The sequence below is a fragment of the Lucilia cuprina genome, chromosome 6 (genome assembly GCF_022045245.1).
Source record: "Lucilia cuprina isolate Lc7/37 chromosome 6, ASM2204524v1, whole genome shotgun sequence".
In the NCBI taxonomy this organism is placed as follows: Eukaryota; Metazoa; Arthropoda; class Insecta; order Diptera; family Calliphoridae; genus Lucilia; species Lucilia cuprina.
In genome coordinates, this window is record NC_060954.1 from 38,830,600 (window position 1) to 38,854,479 (window position 23,880).

The 23,880-nt window shown below is 31.3% G+C and overlaps 1 protein-coding gene across 1 annotated transcript in view; it reads left to right on the top strand.

The window, feature by feature from the left end:
- LOC111687330 overlaps window positions 1-23,880 on the top strand; it is a 261,343-nt gene that overhangs the window by 98,379 nt on the left and 139,084 nt on the right. Inside the window, exon 4 of the mRNA XM_046954490.1 lies at window positions 1,991-4,565. Coding sequence (XP_046810446.1) covers window positions 2,431-4,565 — 2,135 coding nt within the window. The 5' untranslated portion in view covers window positions 1,991-2,430. The remainder of the gene's footprint in view (window positions 1-1,990; window positions 4,566-23,880) is intronic.

The window sequence follows — 23,880 nt, forward strand, 5'->3', positions numbered from 1 at the left end:
TCTAGTTCAGTTCTAGTTCAGTTCTAGTTCAGTTCTAGTTCAGTTCTAGTTCAGTTCTAGTTCAGTTCTAGTTCAGTTCTAGTTCAGTTCTAGTTCAGTTTTACTTCTTTCCTAGAATACGTTCTAAAAATTCATAAAGCTAAATAAACAATACAGTGAAAAAGAGTCAATGCATCCCAAAATGACAGTGATTTCCATTTACGTCTAATCAAGTGGTTGGCTCTATTTCATCACGGTTGTACTCTTTGTAAACAAATGAAAGAGTGGGCAATTAAAAAACAAACTTTAGCTTCTTGCTGCCCCTTCGTAACATACATATCGGGTGACGATTGACTTCCCGGTAGGTTCAGCATATGTTAAAATAGCTGGACGTTTGGTGGTTATTGTTAAACATAAATCGTAGATTAAATATGTAATTCGTTATCTGTCCGACTGAACTGCTGGATTATTACTCTCACCTTTTAGTATCTAAGAGTGCCAGTCATTAATTTTATAACATATGTAAGTACGAATGTGTTTGGATATTAAAGCGCTTTAAATTACATTAAATTACATACCAGATTCTAAGGATATTTTAAAGATCTTTATTTCTTATATCCATTATCCAAAAAGGGAACCCCTTGAGAAAAACCTAATTACATATTTCTATGGTTGTATATCAACATACATGCATTCAGGTTTACCTTTTTCCGCATGTATTGCTAACACAAAACGTAAAAAGTTCATTTTTAGAAATGATTGAAGTTATTTTTTTACTAACTCTCTAAAACACATTAAGGCTTTTTTCTATTTTCACATAATATTTTTAACCCATTTCCTTGTGACATTTCCTTAAAAATGTCAATTTTATTTTGTGTTAATTTCTCTTAAAATTTACTTTTCTTTTTTTGCTTTTACAATCCTTTACATTACACAAACAATAAACTGTAGGTAAGCTAGTAATTCTTCTTTTTTTTTGCAAATAAATGACCTTAAATCAAGAAAAGAATATCTTAAAAATTAACTTTTTTTAGTTGAGTAAAGTAAAGGATAAAATAACTCATACAATTTTATAGATTTGTCCTATTTTTCAACCGTAATCTATTTGTTCCACATCAATAAATAGGAGATTTAGTTAATATAACAGAAACTACTTGTTATAAATTTTAGATTGATTAATAAAACACTTACATTAACTGATATATTTTTCTGGCAACACTCATTGTTCAGTATGATCGTATATTTATGCTGACAATTTTATAGGACAATACTAGTATGTTAGTAAAACAGAAGGGTCCTCTTTTCTATGAAAAACTACAACTGCATTGCTAGTTAAGAGTTTCTAGAACTACCAGTACAAGCTCCTTCGCATCTTTAATGCACCGTCCTTTTTTACTAGAACTGAACTAGAACTGAACTAGAACTGAACTAGAACTGAACTAGAACTGAACTAGAACTGAACTAGAACTGAACTAGAACTGAACTAGAACTGAACTAGAACTGAACTAGAACTGAACTAGAACTGAACTAGAACTGAACTAGAACTGAACTAGAACTGAACTAGAACTGAACTAGAACTGAACTAGAACTGAACTAGAACTGAACTAGAACTGCACTAGAACTGAAATAGAACTGAACTAGATATTAACTAGAACTGAACTAGATATTAACTGGAACTGAACTAGAACTGAACTAGAACTAAACTAGAACTAAACTAGAACTAAACTAGAACTAAACTAGAACTAAACTAGAACTAAACTAGAACTAAACTAGAACTAAACTAAACTAGAACTAAACTAGAACTAAACTAGAACTGAACTAGAACTGAACTAGAACTGTAATAGAACTGAACTAAACATATTTAAACATATTTCTTCAGGCTAAGCTCGGCTTTTAAAAGCCAAAACTATAATTTTTAATTAGTTGATTTGAATTACCTTTAATATTATTAAATATTAAATAGGCATATTTTACACAATCTAATGAATTTATTTTTTATTACTTATTCCAGATTTAATTGCTGCAACAAAAAAAAAAAAAATATAAATAAAGAACAGAAAAATTCAACTTCCACCAACAACATGTGGTTGCAGCATGAAAACAAAACATTAAAATTTCATAATAATTCATAGTTTTTCGTTGAAAAGGAAAAAACCTAAAAACAAATGTGGCGCCATGTTAAGGATGATTTATGAAAAAACCAACAATAATAAAGTAAAACATTTTATTAAAATATTATTTAATTATTATGAGACCACAGTGAAATTGAAACGTTTAAAAATTCAAAGGTAGTCTCAATAAGAAAAAAATAAAAATAAGTTGCCGCAAAAAAAGGAATAAAATCTGAATAAAATAACGGAAACGTTTATAAGAAAATAATTTTATAAAATTTATGAATGTCATTCCTTTCATTTTTGTGCTTAAGAAAAATAAAAATTTTAAAAACAAACGATGCTGGCTATTAATATTATTATGAATTTAGCAAAAATTATGCTTATCTTTAATGGTCTTAATGTGTCACTGAACAATGTAGATGCCACCATTAGCCCCAGCTCTCTGGCCATATCTAGCAGCAGCACAACGAAAGACCATAAAGAGAAAATAATGGTTGAAGAGCAGCCGAAAAAGGTGGGCCAATCGGTGGCAGTGGATGCCATAGATGTTTTAAATATACGACATGAACGTTCCAAACAACGAAGACATTCCAGCTTAAACGAAAAGGAGCAACAACTGCATTTGCCACAGCCAAAACAGCAGCTACATTTAACAAGAACATTACATGAGAACAATCCAGGGAATAAGGAATTGCATTTACAACACAAAGTTTATGAACAAAAGGCAGTGGCTGTCACAAACATTGATGATAAAATTGATGGTGGTGATGATGATAATGAGCAACAGCAAATCCCATTGATAACTAAACCGGAATTGAACGAGTTTTCACAAAAATTTCATTCATCGATTAGCAGTGATGAAAATGAAAATTCGAAAAAACTAGTTGCAGATGGTCTTGTTGATGTAAATGACAACGATGTTGTTAACAATGTTACTGAACATTTGAATAATGTAAATGATGTAATTGTTGCCAAAGATAGCAGCAGCAGCAGTAAGAGTAGCAGTGGTACCAGCAACATTAAAAGCTTGTTTGAGGCCACTGCGGCAACACATCATTTAACACCTTCTGCACCATTTCCCACCACAACCCTAAAAACGGTAACTCACAAAATACGAAAATTGCATAAAAAGAAAATTGTTGAGAGTTTGCGACAATTGAATATTGACAAATACCATACAAATGGTGGTCATTTGACCAAAAATCATCATCGAAGTTTGCTAGAAGCAGAACAGCTACAACAACAAGCTCAGTGGCAGGATACAAATAAAATTTCTCATAAAACAGACAAGAATCAACAGCAAGAACAACAGAAACAAACAACAACTGTTGCCAACAGTAGAAATCAAGTGGTCAAGGAAGAAGAGAGGGAGGAGTACAACGAAGAAGCTGATATGATTACAAATGATATTGACACAAATGAAAGTGTAAATGATAGTGATTTACCAGATATAATGGATAAAGATGATGCTGGTGATGTCGATGATAATGATGATGATGATAAAGAAGATGATAATGACAATGATGATAATTTGTCGGATGTATTCTATCAAAATGATGAGAATGTTTCAAATGTCAATGATGATGAGGATGATGATGACGTTGATGAATTATATGTCACCACCCACCCCACACTTTTGGATGACAAATTCGATAAGCAATTTAAAAACTTCTCCTCTGAATTCATTAAAGACATTGACAATAATGTGGATTTGGATGATAACGAAACAGAAAATGAAAATTTATTAACTTCCTGGCATGAGATAAAAGATTTAAAATTTAAACCATTAAATTTATCCGGTAGCTCATTAAACAATCCTGTTAATAACTCTACCGAAGATGCCTTTAATACTACATTCACCACAGAATTTCCCTATGATTTTCCCTTCTCCTCCGAAGATCATTCTTTTGAGCCATTACTCTCGGCCAGCACTAGTCAAGGTGGTATACATTTTGAACATCAACAATCGCAACAACAATTCTATGAAAAAGAAGAAATAAATTTTAATGACTCATTCGATTTGACACAAGATGATTCTTCAGCTTCTAAAGATCAAATAATGGATGAAGCTATTATGGAAGATGGAGATGCTGATAGCGGCCATGCTAATGGCTTTCCCTTAAGTAGTTTAGATGAATCGGATTCTGAAACTGACACCGAAACTGAGGGTATTTCTGATGTGGCTGCTGAGGATGAGACCAATCATTTTCTTGAAGGTGTTGTGGATGCTGCTAATTCGGAAGAAATTTACGATTGGGATGAAATATCGCGTAGTAATCGTCGTGATTTAATGCATGGTCGTGACGTGGTAACGAAATTTTTGCAAATTGTCGAAACTCAGCATTCGCTCGGTTCGAATTGTGAGGCCGGTACATCGTTGAATTTGGGCGAGGGCGTGGTTGATCGTTATGCACAGGATCGTTTTCGTATCGAAGCAGAGGTGGCTGTTAATCGTGCCAATATGTTGACCAGGTAAGTGGTTTTGATTAATTCTTTTGGATAACAATATAAAATTGTTTCTTCACCCATATAATTGATAAGTATTAAAACTCCTCAAATGAATAATTATATTACTCAGAATGCTGTAATAATATGGAAATAAGTACAAACATCTAAGGTCGGAGCTCAATTGTTAGTTAGTAGATTAGTAGATTAATGAACCATGTAGACTAACTAATTAAGCAGAAAATACTGATCTTCAAGATCTACTAAATAGCCTCAAATCGCCTTAATCCTTTCATTGGGTGTTCCCGCTTTACCTTAATACATTGCAAGAGTATGGCATCAAACAATACTCAATACAACCTCTTATAGAGCCCTGTGAGTTCATCCTTAAGTTGCAATTTAAAGTGCCATTTATAGACATAAAATAGAACTCGTAATTCTAAAATTAAGAAGCTTCGAGTTGTTAACTTTTTCAGTTGTTAACATTTTCAGTTTACCCTCCGCCACTTGGTTAAAGCATCTCTTAAAGATCAATAGAAATAATGCAGCTTCGGAAATGAATGTCGAAGTGCTTTACGTGAATACCTGGCATGATGCCCTATTCCACGGTGGTCTTTTCCATCCACTGGGTAGACTTGACAACGGTCTATAATTGCCCCTGAATCCTTCAAAGAAGAACTCTGGTGGCAATTTTTGTACATGGATTGGGCCGGTCCATGTACAAGCCTTTTGTTGGAGTACTCGAGTTATCTAATCTCTGACCATTGCTGTCACGTTGCTTAACTTCTGAGATGTAAAACGTCACATTGTACCATATACAATTAATAGCATCTCATTTCCAACGCTTAGTCCCACAGTCACTCCTCTGTGGGACATCTGTTGTTTCAGCAACATCACCGAATTTATCTCGAAATATTGACGTTACCTTACATCAGTCTTTTAACCGCAACTCACTCTTCCCGCAAATTTTGGTTTAAACCAAAGCCACTACGTGGATTCCGAAAGAACCAAAAACCAACTAACCAGCCAGGAATAGTCCTGTGGGCAACTGGCCACCCGTAGTATAAGATTATGTAGTACTCTGGTTCGACCTCTTTTTAATCTATGTAAATTGGTACAGTAATTTATAGTCCCGTCCAGAATGTGATATTGGAAAGCCCCTCTATTCCCCGGGATTGCAATAACACCATGGTGGATGTTTCATATAGGTAACACGCCCCCGGGATTAACAACTTCGGAAATACAACATAAGTATCTATGCTTTACCATGCGTAAAGCATCCCTTAAAGATCAATAGAAATAATGGTACTTCGGAAATACAATATCAGTATCTATATCTCCAGTTTTCAGAGCAGGAAAATGAGTTTCCCTAAGTAAAATGAAGTGAACAGAGCTACGCTCAGACTATGTAAATACTTTGTTTTGGATATTTTGTAAGAGCTTGGAGTCTTTGGTTAAAATTCTTTGGAATCTAGGTAACTCATTGCATTTATAGTATTGTGTTCTAGAGAATCGCTTTGTCCTTTAAAATTCAGCATTATACTAGTTGTTACAACTTGTTCCAATTACTTGATTATAAACTCAGACCATGAGGTTAAAAACACAGCGCTACACTTAGACCATGTATATTCTTAAGAGCTAGGAAAATTCTTTGGAATCTAGATAACTTGTTGATATTGTCGATGAATTGTGTTTTAAAGATATGTTTCGCCTATTTAATATCATAAAGAATTAATAGCTATTCCAATCACTAATGTCGTATAGTATTCGTAGTGGGTCAGGAAAATTGTAAGTTTATTTCGTCTCCAATTACGCTATATACAGTGACTTCAATCGGTTTTTAAAGAGGTCCCTACAGGTTAGTGAATAGAATGTAGGTTTAAAGATTAATGCACGGTAAAATTAATACTACGTAATAAGTTAAGTGATGTGCTACAGGAACCTTTGGATAAGTGGCTTTGGTGCCTTAACGATGGGAATGAATTAATATTAAAAAAATGTAAAGCATAAAGTTTCAGGAGTACGCATAGCTCAGCCAATGGCATACCCAAATGGATACATTCATTTGGGTATGCCATTGGTTTGTTTTCTTAATGAATGTGTCTGCTTAATGGTGGACATCGTTCTTGGGCCTACCAAATAGTTTTTAAGAATAATTTTTCATTAGTTTATTGTGAATTGTTATCGAGGAGTGCTTCAGATATAATATTATGGAATATTAAGCAAGGGAACATTAATGGTCTGAGATTAAATAGCTCATGTACTTGAACAAGGTAGTGGTACATAAACAGCCGCTAGCCTAACATCAAAATTTGACACCTCCATGGTTCAACATGGTTACTATAACTAAACTATGTTCACGGTAACAGATCATTGTTATCAAACACATATAATTGTTATTTTAATTCTTTTTAAAAAATATTGTTGTTACTGTAATCATTTCAATATTCATGGTAATTATAAATTTGAGTCTGTTTCACTGGAAAATAATTATTTTTTTAATAACTAAATAATGGTAACAATAAAAACACATTATCTTACTTACAACCATTTAAAGTTACAAATAACCATTATATGTTATGTTGTTAAAAATAACCATTATATGTTATGTTGTCCTATAGACTAAACAAGCGGCTTGACAAACATATTTTTTTAATTTCAACACACACTAGGTAGGTACAATATGTTTGTGTAAAATTCAAATTTTTTTGTTTTTTGATCAGACAAACTGCAAGCATTTGTGCAAACACGAAACACTACACAACAGGCTTGCACAAACGTGAAATACTAGTAAGTTTGTGAAGCAGCTTGTGTAGTCTATTTGGCCCTTAAGTTTTTACTTTTTGCTTTTTTAGAAACAGTGATTTAACAGTAATAAAAATAGATTTGATTTCGATTCATATTTCTTAACGAAAATTTGCTCACATTGTATCATAATATAGTCATTTATAACAATGTTAAAGTTAATAAAAAATATTAAGATAAAATCTTTCAACTGTATTTAACCATAATATTTTTAAAATTGCTACAAAAAACATAATATATTTAGACTACAATCATAATTTTAATATGTTGCTCTTAGAACATGGTTATCACAAACATGTTTTTTCTCTACGTGTAGCTTAATCTGTGGTTAAAGACGTAACAACGTGTAAAAGCAAGGTTTCGAGATCGCACAACCGAATCATAATGGGTTCCGAAAATAACTTTGCAAATATATTTATAACACTTCTGTGTTTTGTGCACTTTATTATTTGTCGCCCTGTAACAATGTTACAATTTTTCTATATACATTTTTTTTCATAAAATTCATTTAATGTCTCTTAAGCTAATAGAGTTATTTATTGTACACAACACTTTACTGTTAGCACTTTAATTAATGTCAGTTGTCCAAATAGGTTTCCTACAAAAAGAAAGAAGAAATAAATAAAACAATACTACTTACAAATTCATCACAACTTGACATGTTTCTAAAGTAAAAAAATAAAAACATTTCACATTATATACATGTATGTTGTGGAATATGTTAAATTTATGTGTAACATTGTATGGGAGTGATGGTCCTTAAGTCATACTTACATACATATATAGTATAAAAATAAATTTTTCTAATTTATTTTATGTAATGCACATTAACTAAATTAAGATACAAACAGTAAAAACAACAAGTTTATAAAATAAAAAAAAAACTTAGAAAAAGCAAGGAAAAAAGGAAAAGAAAGTTATATGTATGTATTACCAAAATTAGCTAAGGATACTATTATTAGAATTAGCACTATATCAAAAGCATAGAATAATACGAAAATACTTATCTACAGATCAGCTATGGGTATTTTTGTAAACTAATGAACATGTGATGAGTAAACAAAATAAGTATATAGCTTGTTTAAAATACGGTTTAAATAAACTTTATATTAGTATAGAATGTGTATTGCCCATTACTGGTACATATATATTTTTATAGCCTACACTATTATAGTGTGGAGGGTATTATACGTTTGTGCTGATGTTTTTAACATACAAAAATATTGGCCCAATACCCACCTTAAAGTATACCGATTGATTCAAAATCATTTTTTGAGTCGATTAAAACATGTCTGTCTGTCTGTCCGGCTGGCTGTCCATGTAAACCTTGTGCGCAAGGTACAGGCCGCAATTTTCAACATAATTTGATGAAATTTGGCACTGGGACGAAGCCTATTGAAAATGCTTGAAATCGGTTCATTTTTTCACTTAGCCCCCATACAACCGTACCTCCCGATTTGAACTTTTTATGCCATAACAAGTAAGAGTTCTATATTCGGCTGTGCCGAATCTTATATACCCCTCACCATGATGTGTTTAAAGCCTTTTGTACCTTTTGAAGAACGAAAAAGTACCAAAAAGTCCCCTTGTATGGGTCCTCACTTAATCCGGGCCATACATACTTAATTACATGTTTCTAGGTTCAATATTGTAGAAATTGCAAATAGTACCTTTTGAAGAACGAAAAAGTACCAAAAAGTCCCCTTTTATGGGTCCTCACTTAATCCGGGCCATACATACTTAATTACATTTTTCTAGGTTCAATATTGTAGAAATTGCAAAAAGTACCTTTTGAACAACGAAAAAATACCAAAAAGTCCCCTTTTATGGGTCCTCACTTAATCCGGGCCATACATAGTTAATTACATGTTTCTAGGTTCAATATTGTAGAAATTGCAAAAAGTACCTTTTGAAAAACGAAAAAGTACCAAAAAGTCCCCTTGTATGGGTCCTCACTTTATCCGGGCCATACATACTTAATTACATGTTTCTAGGTTCAATATTGTAGAAATTGCAAAAAGTACCTTTTGAAGAACGAAAAAGTACCAAAAAGTTCCCTTTTATGGGTCCTCACTTAATCCGGGCCATACATACTTAATTAAATTTTTCTAGGTTCAATAATGTAGAAATTGCAAAAAGTACCTTTTGAACAACGAAAATGTCCCCTTTTATGGGTCCTCACTTAATCCGGGCCATACATACTTAATTACATGTTTCTAGGTTCAATATTGTAGAAATTGCAAAAAATACCTTTTGAAGAACGAAAAAGTACCAGAAAGTCCCCTTTTATAGGTTCTCACTTAATCCAGGCTCTACATACTTAATTTCATATTTCTAGCCAATGACAACGTAACGTTACGTGATGTTCTTTCTTTGCTTTGTGTTTATTAACAAGCAATTACAATAACAAAACAATTTACCGTTTGATGCTCCATTTTGTTTTTGTTGTTTTATTATTTCTGCATAAGCATGCACGAAAAATCTAAATTTTTAATGAAATTTTCAGAGGTGGTCTCGGATTTTTACTCATATCTTCGTTATTTATGGACCGATTGGACTGATTTTAAATAGCGTTCTATTCGACCGTATTTCCAATAGAATTATTGAAAATTCGGGTCTCGCAGATATCTGGGGTCTTCTGAAAACTGATTTCAACATACAGACAGACAGACAGACAGACAGACAGACAGACAGACAGACAGACGGACAGACGGACATGGCTAAATCGACTCCGCTATCTATTAGGATCCAGAATATATATACTTTATAGGGTCGGAAAATTATATTATAGAAATTACAAACGGAATGACAAACTTATATATACCCTTCTCACGAAGGTGAAGGGTATAATTACGTCAAATGTTCTATTATCTCTCTAAAAATTGGCACAAATAAGTTTTATATAAGTATAAATGACACTGTGGATTTTCGTAAGGATCGGCCCTTATTTGACCCTAGCCCCCATACAAACCCCCCTTCAAAAAATTTCTTAAACGTCTAAAATTGACTTGTAACCATTTGTATCGTAATGAAACTCAACAAAACTAACTGTTATTTAAAAATATATCCTTTTCCCAAATTTACCGATGATCGATCCATATTTCACCTATATAAAGAGTCATTTAGAAATTTTAGTTTTTTTATCAATAAATTGCTTAAATATTTTGGAAAAAAAAAAAATTAAAAAATATACTCATGGTGTAGGGTATTATATGGTCGGCCATGTCCGACTATACACTCCTACTTGTTTTCTTTATAATTTTGTTGGTATGTGACACATGCTACTTAAGTATTTTGGGAAACATTTGAGACTCAATTAGGCAAAGTTATTTCCTATTGACAATATTTATGCAAATAATCTTAAAGACATGATACTTACTTACAAATAGTCTGACACACGCACACACATACATTTTATGTGAATTATGAAACATTACTCATTCTCATTAATTTAGGATAATCTTGTTACTTTCTGTCAGAGCAACTCATAAACAACAGAAAAGCAACGGAAACGGAAGTGCGTCTTATGTATAAATGTAACAATGTATCCGTGTTTATGTTTTAATGAGTGAGGGTGTACATGTTATTTATTTCCATAACATTGTTATATCTTATCAGCAGTTTTAGAAGGGGGTCAATGTTGATCAAATATTTAACTAATATCTGTAAGCAGTTGCTTAACTTAATCTCGGGGATATAGCATAGTAAATATACATTCAGTGTTTCAATTCTTATATCGATACAGCCGCCTGGAATTGCAGGGTTATTATTATTTATTCATTTTCATCAAACACATTTTCATAATAGCTCACGTGTATATGAAAATATAAAACACAATTTGTTTATGTTTTTATATTTATTAATTTATATCTACTTGTTGTTTCGTTTCGAGATGAAGTAAATAAACAGAAGTTAAAATTTTTTTATTTAGCAATATCGAATTTATGTACGCTTTAAGTTAAGCGATTAAATTCCATTTCAAAAATAAACTAAGTACAACAACATACTGAATAAAAGTACAGATTCGTAAGGTGGGTAAAATGAATTTTAAGTCTTTCTTTTATTCAATGTGATCTCACAACATTTAAATTTAAGAATTTTCGGTTTAATTTAAGCTCAAATTCATGCTTGATTTAAATAAAAATAATATTTATTTAAGATTGTAAAATTTTGAATTAATCCCAAAATTGGATTGATTTGAGCACGACTAGTTCTAGATTATATAATTCAAAACATTTTATCCAGAAAGCTAATTACGACAAAAACAAAATACTGATGTACACTAGAGTACGCCCCTTGATTCTAGATCCAATTTTAGTGTATTGCAATGTGGGGGTTAAAGAGGTCCTGGCTAGATCTTGGATGATTTGAAATGTGATCTAACCAGAGCACCACATAGTCTGGTACTATTTTTTGGCTGGTCAGTTGGTCGAGGTTCCTTCGGGATCCACGTAGTGCCTGTGGTTGAAACCTAAATCGCAGGAAGAGGATGTATGGCTAAAGGACTGATACACAGTGAAATATAATTTTCACGATAATTTTCTGTTATCGTTCCTAGATTCTAGGAGAGGTACAAATTACAGAGCATAACTGTGGATTAATAAAATGTTGGATTTAAGCTGATAACGCAAAAGTTGTCACTGCCCTTTCTTTCATTTATCACCGTTTTCCGTTCATGTCTGGGTGCGTTGGAGTTTCTCTAAAACATGCTCAACTTATCAAAGTGGGTCTTTGTGACCACTGAAATAAAGTCTTGTCAATTAAAAGGATCCGTGCTTCTGACTTCCAATTACTTCCTTTAGGTGCTGTTGCCAAATCAATAGAAGCATATCAGTAGTATGGTTGGGCAATATATTTATCCGTGCTGTTCAACAGAATCAACAGAGCCATCTAAGTAGTAGGGTTCTATAAATCGACTTTCGAATAATCGAACAATCGACTTTTTGTCGAAAAAAAGTCGAAAAGTCGAAGTCGCCTATTTTGTTCCAAAAAATTCGATAACTCGACTATTGTCTGTGAAAAAAGTCGACTTTGGAAATAAAAGTCGGAAAAAGTCAAAAAGTCGGAAAAAGTTAAAAATAGTCGATAAGTCGAAAAATGTCAAAAATAGTCATAAAGTCGGAAAAAGTCGAAAATAGTCGAAAAGTCGAAAAAAGTCAAAAAGTCTTAAATAGTCGAAAAGTCGAAAAAAGACAAAGATATTCAAACAGTCGAAAATAGTTGAAAATCGTCGACAAGTTGGAAATACTCGTAAAGTCGGAAAAAGTCGATAATAGTCAAAAAGTCGGAAAAAGTCGAAAAAAGGTCAAAAATAGTCGAAAAAAAATCAAAAATAATCTAAAAGTCGCAAAAAGTGGAAAAAATTCGAAAAGATTGAAAAAAGTCATAATGTCGAATATGGTCAAAAAAGTTGGAAAGTCGAAAATAGTCGGAAAGTCGACTATTTACAAAATCAAAAAGTCTAAAAGTCTACTTTTAACTAACTAAAAAAATCGAAAAATCGACTTTGCATAAAATGCAAAAAGTTGAAAAGTCGAAAAGTAGACTTTTCGTTTCAACTATAGAACCCTACTCAGTAGTGTGATTGGGCAACATATTTTTCGGGGTAAGATTGAGCTTGTTTATGACATAATAAATTAGATAGTTCGAGTACCTGAGCAAAGTGTACGTATAATGGACCGGACATCCCTATACGTCCAACTTGCTTGTAATTGCATTATACCGAGTCACTGACGTGCCTAGTCACTTCGTTTTACTTCGGAAATTTTCATATCATGACTTTCTACTGTATGTGTTCTATTTATATTAATTCATTAGGATGGGGTTAGCGATGTATACTGGATGTAGCCACTATTGGAGTGAATAATTTTTTACACTGTTGTAAAAAACCGAGACATTTTAATGTCTGCACTTAACTAGTGAATGTTTGGACAAAAAGGGGTTGGAATTAAAGTACTTTTGTACATGAAAATATCGCCTTTGAGTTTCTGCGTTTTTATTGTTTCGCTAGGTTTTACATGATTTCTCCCCGGATCTGATTGCAATTTTGCACATCTGATTAAATCAAGACTTTTATCTAGGTATAATCGACAAATTTTATCGTTATATAACTAATTTAGCATTCTATTGTAAAAAGCCCATATTGAACTTAGGATATGAATTTAATTGTGTGTTTAAAAGCCCCTTTCGAGGGGCGTATGTGTGAAATTTAATTAACTTGAAAATTGCGACCTAAACTTACGCAAAAGCTTTATATGGACATCCAGCCAGCCAGACGGACGATCATGGCTTAGTCAACTTATAAAACGATTCTATACTTTAACCCTTTCACGCACAAAACTTAACCACTGGACTTTTTATGAATATGACTTCCCCACACACTTTATTTCGACGTATATTGATCATTTTTTAATGAAAAATGGAAAAGAGTTTTCAAAGGATAACGCAGGATATTATTCTTTTTAACACGTAGTGACCTCATGTACTAAAAATTAACGTACTTTTCTTTGGAAATAACCATTTACTGTAGCTGCGATCTTAAAATAACGCTCTAAATTGAGAAAAATGTTAAAAAATCTTGGGACAATGGTGCCCCGTATACGAGAAAGAGTTAATATACCCTCCTCACTAAGTAGTAGGGTGTTATTAGAGAACAAGCATTTAGGGGAACAAGCCCTGTAACTAACAGAATAATAAAATCAATATACTTTCTGTGGTGGTTATAAGCATTAAAATTTGAGCACTTGTAACATATTATTTGTAACTTTAGAGGCCAATTTATTTAAAAGCTACAATGTTCAGTAGTGATATTGATACCTTAAGTGCTGCTATGAAACTGTCAGAATTTAATTAAATTTACAAATTAAAAAACTCTATAAAAATGGGGTTAAAAAAGAATAATATGTATATTGCTTTATTTGAAATTAACATACGCTTTAAGTGTGTATTTAATATTAAAAAATTAATGTTGTAAGATTGTTGGTTTGTTTTTTCTTTAAATAGATTAACTAAGAAATGAAAGGGTGGATTTTGTTTTGAAAATAAGATATTTTTATCTTATCAAAGGAAAGGAAAATAATTAAGGTTTTATAGGTACACGCCATTTAAATACCCAAAGGTATGACAAAGCTAACTACACATTCTTATTTGTTAATTAAATATGCCCATTAAACTTTATAACAGTAAAAAAAACAGATATGTTCCAATTAAACAGTGACACATTTGCCCAGTGACCAAAGTCAAAAAAAAAAAAAAAAAACAAATAAAAGTGTGATATTCTTATATACCTATCATCAAATCATATATCGTAAGGATAAATTTCGGAAAATGGCTCTATAGTTATAAAAATAAAGTAAATATGGAAAATGGCTCTACAGTTATATGCTCTTTTATCAGTAGATTAATATGAACATTTAATTGATTTTTGGAATAAAATCTTCAGTGAGCGATTTGGAACAATTTACTATAGCACCGATTTTCTTAAGCCAACTGTGAGCGTTAAAGTCATTTTGTAATAAAAAACTAATATGGATTAAGAGTTAACTATGCTTTGTTTTTCATATAATTTAGAAGGCACATTTTCATTCCTACAAATCAGTTAATGATATACCGATCGTCATGAAATGATATAAAAAGATTGGTTGTTGGTTAACGCGGTTCACAGCACACGAACTGTCAAGTACAGTAAAAGAAACTCCATTTTTACTGAACCACTCCACTCATCAGATGTAGTATATATAGTATTAGATCTAGCATGTAACTGTGATAAATCTAGGGATGTTATTAAGCTTAGAGCCAGATATCTCACTAAAGTAATATATGAAGTAACTACCAAGAAAACGGTTTTTCTTTACGGCTTTCTTCCTTCTTTCTGTCTCTGCAACTGTGACAATGATCGTTGAAGGGGAGCCCAAGCCGACTTGCATGTCTCCCTATTGCCCAGTGTTCTATTATTACTGATATCAGCCTCGATATATCCCACCTACTTCTGTTTAAAATGTGTCTTGTGAAGAAGGGCCACAATATCTAGAATCCTTTATATATGCCTATGTTATTTCCCCTATTTTAAGGCTTTTAAAGAAAGAATCTGAAGATACTGCTCTTAATAAAACCGAATGGAGTTTGTACTTAAAAGGCATTGGAAATATCAAGAGCAGATCCCGTTCTGGCTCATATGCCTGTTCTTTACCAACGTGTTTTATTCGCAAGGACCCAAACAAGGTTAATGTCTCACACACAACCCAACCTAGACAGATCTTTTTTGCACTGCCTCTCTAATGAGGAAGTGGTAATATACGTGTTTACTAAGAGGAGTGCCACTTCCCAGCTTCATGACATAAGACACTAGAACCAACACCGGAGTTAATTTTAGAATCTCTTGAATACTCTATCAAAGTCCATGTGTAAGGGTAATATAGTCGGATGGTTGGTTCAATATTAGACGTAATAGCCTCAAAATCATGCTGTGTTTATATGTTCTTAATCTACAACTTCCGGATGATTTAAACCTCGCATCGCTAGAGGCAGATATGTCTGTCATTACATGCAGAAAGGATGTGCAATATAGTGTTCACAGCATCCGAAGGACTAGTTTTAAGAGCACCTGTTATACCAATGTATGCTGATTTCTAAACTTTGAAGGCCAATATACAACAGATCCGTATATAAGAATAGGACATACTATAGCCGTACACATCCAGTTAACTATATTGGGAATGAAGCAGTATTTCATTACAAATATATTACTACAGAAAGGTGACCATTGCCTTCTTGATTCTGTGCTATATGTAAAGATAAAAATATTTCTTTGTTTATAAATTCTGAAATTAGTTATTTTCTCCAGCGGATTTTTTATGGAGATACTCTCAATTATAAGCCGTTAAAATGTGGAGTTATTCTAATTTGTATTTATCTTTTATAAGAGGTTTTTAAAACAAATTTTGAATGAACGTTTTTCTGAATCTTTGAATTTATGATTTATGACCGTTAAAGGCCTGAAGCTAATGGATCGAAATTTGGAACGAAGGTTGTTGTGACGCCTAATCGTTTAACTTTGGAATTTGCAATATTAAAGGGGTTAATAATGTCATGTCTTTCCAAAGTATGTGTTCTATTCATATTAGTACATTAGGATGGGGTTTGCGATGCACAGTGGGTAAAGCTAGTACTAAAGTTCGACACAGAAAAGTACACAGTTTTTTAAACAAATTTATTACAGAAAAACTCTTTATATATATTTTAGTTGTATAGTGTTTTAAATTTGCTGTTACATATAAAGCAGAAAACATACATATATATGTATGTATGTACGTAAGAATGTAAATTGGTTTTCATTCATCAATGTCAAGAATATTATTACTAACAAAATCGAATTTAAATATTTTGTTTTATTTTAGGAAAAAGAAATATTTGGGAATTTATATTATTTTGGCAGTTAAGTAAAGCATTCAAATACATTTACCTGTGCAAAATATTTCAAGAGGAAAATCATTAAAAATTATTCTTCGACTCATCGATTTTTTTTTTCAAATAAATGTCAATCAGTTATATTATTGTAATACGTTTGTATGCATAAATATTATTTTTTCGTTGAGTGTAAATGTTTTCAACATTGAAACAATGAACTACAACTATACATTGCAGAAAATATATTGCTCAGCTTTACTGAGGCAACATGATTTATCTCAATATTTTGACAATGACAATATTAAAACATTCTCTATCATTTATCTATTTCTGACAGAGGGCACAGACAGAAATTGTGTAGAAAAATAATATCCTTGAAATGTCAAATATGACAATAGATAACCACATATAGGAAAAAACATAAAGAACAAAATAGCATGATGTATTTAGTTTTCCTTTATACATTAAGGATGCATTTTTTTATGTTGAAAACTGTTTTCACATATACATATGTATATTACGGCTCTATAATACCTGTTGTAAGTTTCTTTACATATGCTCCTGAATTATGTAATATCTTGGATATCAATAGCAGTGTTACCTTCGTCAATTTTTTTTTTTTTCAAATGTGAGGAAGTCATTATGCATACCTCGAACATTTTTAGAAAGTTTCTTTGTGTCCCTAACCTCACAGAAGTTAAAACAGACGGTCTAGAGCATCCTATTTTACATATCTTTGCTTAGACTAATTGCAATAGTGTTGGTATTATCTGAGGAATCATATTCGGGACCTTTTACCTTATTTAAAGGCTTATGATGTTTCAGTTCATGGGGAATACAATTTTCCGTAATGTTCTAGCGTCTCAATCTTGATGGTAAATCTTGATTTGGAGAGGACTCTGATTATTCTAATTTTATTTGTTTGCAAGAACTTAATAATATAAAGAATGATATCAAAATACATCAACAATACAGAGGTTTCCTCAACATGTTTATTATGGTGGCACCGTCAGTAGTATTGAGACGAAATTCGTTTGTTAGGAAATATATTTATATGATTGACTAAGATCAATTTAGAAAAGTGGAAATATTCGCTCAGAAAATTAAATTTTATTTTAAAAAGTAATAAAAGTTTTATTTTGCTAAATCTCAAAGTTTTGGATCCAACCTAATAAATAAATGAATGTGTGTTGGTTTAAAGAATAATGTTTCCAAACAAGTTTTACATAGTTTGTAAGGAGTATCCGATCGATCTATTATTGTCATAGAAAAAATCATATTATTTCAATAAACTTGGTTGGAAATATATCAAACGTATTTTTAAATAGATTTCTTTTTTAGAAACTAGTGGTGGCCGGGCCGCGTTGCATGTGGATTTTACATCAGTTTTAGTCCTAAACTAGATAGATATATAGATAGATACATAGATAGATAGATAAATAGATAGATAGATAGATAGATAGATAGATAGATAGATAGATAGATAGATAGATAGATAGATAGATAGATAGATAGATAGATAGATAGATAGATAGATAGATAGATAGATAGATAGATAGATAGATAGATAGATAGATAGATAGATAGATAGATAGATAGATAGATAGATAGATAGATAGATAGATAGATAGATAGATAGATAGAAAGATAACTAACTAACTAACTAACTAACTAACTAACTAACTAACTAAAAATAAATCTTGTAAATTAGTATGTCTTCTTACTGGAAACTTTTCTAATATTGAATATTAAGAAAATGTGTATAATATGTTTAATATTTTCAAAAAATTTATAAAATTTTTTCCCTTAATACATAAGTTGTATATGTGGTAAAACTTTTAGCTGCGTTTGATATTAACATGAAAAAATAACGAAAGTACAGACAAGACTTTATAAAATCAACCGCATTTAGTAATTGAAGTTTGTTGTTTTTTCTTTCTTTTTATTTCATTTGTTTATCTTTACATCCGCCTGTCACTCCTTCCTGTTTGCTATCTTTTGTTTACTTTTTTTTTTGCTATCAGTTAAAAACTTTTTTATGTTATGAGATATTAAGGAAAACTAGAAAAAGAAAACCCACTAAAAACTGTCAAAGCGTAAAATAATCTATATGTTTTCTTTTGGCTGTTCATGACCCACTGATAGACAAAAAACAAAAAAAAGAATTATTATTACAGAATACAAATACTGTACAGAAATTCGTTTAAAATACTGAAATAACTTTAAGCTATTAAACAATAACATATTTTTCAATGAATACTGCTATTCTGAGAACGAAATCTTCTGAAAATTTATATCGGTAGTTTATTAGTGTCAATTTTATTTCCTTTGAAATATATACTTACACATATACTTACTATAAGTGTATGTGGTTCAAAGTAGGAATGCTTTCCCATAATTCTCTTTAATTAACTACTGTAGGGTTTCTCATGGTCGAAAATGCCTGTCTTTACAATCTTACTTTTGTATGTTTCTTTTTTTGTTAAATGAAGAGAAACAAATCAGTAAATTACTATTATTGATAAATCTCTCTAAAGTTTTGCAATTTTTAATAAAAATAGTTTGTAAAAAAGTAATAATCAATTTCGTACACTTAGTATTTGAAAGTTTTAGAAATTGTATTCATTTATCTGGAAAAAAATTAAAATATAATAAAATATTATTTCTAAGAACTATGAAATGAATGTAGTTTTTCAATATGACACAAAAACGTTTCCAAAAAAATTTATTAAAAATCAATAAAGTCTTCTCAGTACTTCATCTATGGAATATAGGTCAGGCGCAGATACACGAACGGGGGAAATGGAAAAATTTTACATTCGTCCATCGAACCGAAAATTTTTGATACAAAATATAAATATTAAAAAAATATATAATAAGTAAATCATAAAATATTTTAAAAAACCTCCCACCTTAAACGATCAAGCTGAATCCGCGCCTTACATAGTGAAAATTCATTATACTAACTACTAGTGTATATTCACATGATTTTCTTGAGCTCTGAAGCCATTTATTAATAAAATTTATTCTAAAATTTATTCTAGAAATTTTATATTAAATAGGGTTATAATTTGGCCAATTCAATTGTTTCTCATAAATAATTTAGAAACAAACATTTTGCAAAGGATCTAGTAATCAAGTAATCTTTTCGAGCATTCCAATCATTTCCTATAGTAGTCCCATTAAGAAATGCCAAGGAGAAGGCATCCAATAGGAATAGGTCCTTTAGACCCAATATTCGCGCACTATGCGTATTTAAAGACTAACTAGTTAGTTAGTTATTTAGTTAGTTAGAGCAAGAAGAGGTCAACCTCAAATGCTGTCTCACATTTCATTATGAAAATTTCCTACATTACAACTTATCTACTAACAAGGCTGAGCTGTGCTCCACCACAAATACACAAATATATATGTGTATTTCTTGCATTTAAACTTACACAGTTATATCTTAACAATACTAATATGAAAGATACAACTTATAAAAGTAACCAAGTTTTATTATTCTTTCTTCTGCTCTAAGTTAACAATTTGCAAAACTGACATTTTAACCATTTGTAAAAAAAATATTAAAAACTAAGATATGAAAAACAACTACTAATAACGAGTACGCCACAGATTACAAAGAAAAAATGAGCAATATATAGAAAAAGAAATTTAAAAGTTTTCATCTACAACTTGGATATTTTTTTTTGCACTTTTTAACTCTAGTTTTAAACGAAAAAAATATGCAACATAAAATAATGCGAAACATTTGTAGTCTTACTTTTTTTACAAAAAAAAAAAAAAAAACTGAACACCAGACTTTAGTTGGCAAGAAAACGGAATGAAAACAAAACTTATAAAGGAACTAAAAATAAATATATATAGTTGTTCAGTTGTAGGCGTAAATAATTGTGAACATATAAGTTTTTTATACTTGCAAACATACACGCAGAGAAAAAACATAGTTCAATATGGTTACTATAACTAAACTATATCCACTGTTTGTTATAAAAAACATATAATTGTTATTTATTATTATTGAAAAATAATAATTTTTTCAATAACTACATAATGGTAACAATGAAAACATATTATGTTACTAACAACCATTTCAACTTACTAATAACCAGTATATGATATGTTGTTATATGTTATATAACCATTGTATGTTATGTTGTTATAACCCAGCAGTTCGACAAAGAGTCAAAGACAGTAATTTCTGTTTATAGTTAACCATCTGGATGATTGCAATTCGTATGTTTAGGGTCATTCGTCACGAATGTACCCGAATCTTATAGAGAATGAAGACAGTCGTCACTTTAGTGTCCTTTTTTGTAAGCGGGAGCGGAAACAGTCGTCTCTTTACTGTCCTCAAGTAACCTAGAGATTATACTTTTATAAGTTGTTTTTTCTTTACTTCCGTAGAAATGATTATTACTTTCTACTAATATACCACCATTTTGACTCAAGTTTATATCTTTGAGGTCAATCGTCACATTGATGTCCCATAGTATTCTGGAGAGTAGGGAGACAGAGAGAGTCACTATCCTAGAACACGTCCATGTCTAGTTTTATAGCAAGAAAAGTAGCGACAGTTATATAGCTAGCAATGTGACTGACTTCCAAAAACCCATTTGGAGTTTACCATCCTTTGACTATTTCTGATCGTCTTTTGACTGTATCTTTGTAGAGTGTAGAGTCCTCGTAGGACAAGCTCATGTTAAAATGGTTGGTCACCTGTGTAGTCAGGTGGTTATTGGCCTCCAAAAGTTTTAGTAATTTTCCCCCTTTTTGAAATCAAGTACGAATTGAGCTTAAATCAAGCTTACTATGGGATTAATTCAATATTTAACATTCTTAAATCACTCTTAATTTCAGATATGAGTTTAACTTTAAATGAAGCCAAAAAATGCTGAAAAAGTAAATTTTAAGAAAACTTGAACTTATAAATGAACAAAATTATGTTTTTCATACATAAAGAGTCTGTTCTTGAATAAAGAATTTTGTTCTTGATTCAAGTAAATCCGTACTTAAAGTACTTCCTTAATCGCTCAAGATTGGTTTGCATAGGGATAACTCAATCTTGTCGGCTTAGAAATTAAACCATCCTAATATGTAGTCATAGTTTGGTTGTAGGAAAATACTATTTAAAATGTTGTAATGTTTCCTTATAATAAAATAGTGTGATATTGTATGTATGTATGTGTTATAGTATGGCAGGAAGTAATGGTTACACTTTTTATACCCTACACCACTATAGTGGGGAGGGTATTATACGTTTGAGCTGATGTTTGTAACATACGAAAATATTGGTCCAATACCCACCTTAAAGTATACCGATCGATTCAGAATCATTTTTTGTGTCGATTAAGACATGTCCGTCCGTCCGTCTGGCTGTCTGGCTGTCCATGTAAACCTTTGAAATATGGACCAAGCATGTTTTTTGGTACAGGGACGAAGCCTATTGAAAATGGTTAAAATCGGTCCATTATTTCACCTAGCCCCCATACAACCGTACCTCCCGATTTGAACTTTTTATGCCAGAATTACGTCAAATATTCTGCTACCTCTCTAAAAATTGGCACAAATAAGTTTTATATAAGTTTAAATGACACTGCAGATTTTCGTAAGGATCGGCCTATATTTGACCCTAGCCCCCATACAAACCCCCCTTCAAAAAATGTCTTAAACGTCTAAAATTTACTTGTAACCATTTGTATCGCAATGAAACGCAACAAAACTAACTGTTATTTAGAAATGTATCCTTTTCCCAAATTAACCGAGGATCGGTCCATATTTGACCTATATAAAGCCTCATTTAGAAATTTTAGTTTTTTATCAATAAATTGCTTAAATATTTTGGAATTATGGTAATAAGTATTCAACATAAAACTTTCTTTATAAAAAATAAAAATTTTATAAAAAGTAAAAATTTTAAAAATATACTCATGGTATAGGGTATTATATGGTCGGCCATGCCCGACTATACTTTCTACTTGTTTTAGTTGCAGTTCCTTTCAACAAACGTTGTTGTTGTTTTTTAAAAAAATTTTAAAACTAATGGGTAAAGAATTAAATCCTTAAAAAAATATTTTGCAACAATGATGAATGTTTACATGCAACTTTGTAAACAAAATGAAACTATATATTTAAAATGAATACTTATACTACAGTTTAGTATTATAAATGTGTAAAAAACAATAAACTTAAAACAAAGTTTTTCTTACAAAATAACTCTTTTATATTACACACACATATATACGAAATATTCGCATCAGTTTTGTTGTCTTCTTTTTTTTTTTTTTTGTTTTTTTATAAAACATTCTGTTGCTCATTTGCGAACAAATGATACATGACAGCCAAGACACCACCAAAACAACAAGAGCGATAAATTATGTTGACTTTGAATTTTATGTGAACTACTAAAGAGTTCTTGTCAACTCAACATTTAACACAAATAGTAGCAACCATGAAAATGTTATAGGACCATAAATTTAAGGTAACAAATTGTGATTTATTTTTATTTTAAAAGTTTAGTAAGTGAAATACTATTTACTCTAGTGATGTCTGCAGAGACAAAGATGTTATAAATTATCTTTTAAAAATAGTTAATCAAGTAAAATAGAATTTTATTTAGAATTGGATTTATATTATTCAAATAGAATGGTAAAATAGAAAGGTGAAATTGAGAAATCGTTAAACTTCAAGGTAAAGTAAACATCGAGGCATTATTGTTTCTAGTCTACTTCAACGTACGAGAGATCCAGCTTGGTTGCAATCCCGGGAAAGAAGTGCTACAAGTACTTCTAGTCTACGGGTACTATAAACTGGTGATATCGATTCATTACATATTCTGGTTCTATGAGCAGTCTTTTTCCCGTAGGACTTTCCTTTGAAAAATTTGCCATGATATCGAACCATAGAACTACATAATGTATTACTACGGGTGGTCAGGAAAGTCGAGAGTTTAACATGAGCACCTGCCTTGACGGCCTTATCCCACGGTGGGTGGGTAGGCTTGAGAACGGTCTACCATCGCCCCTTTGTTCTTCAATGAAGAACACCGGTGGCAATTGGTACATTGGTTCTGACCGGTCCATGCACAAGTACTTTGCTGGAGTACTCGAGCTATCTAATCTCTTGAACATTG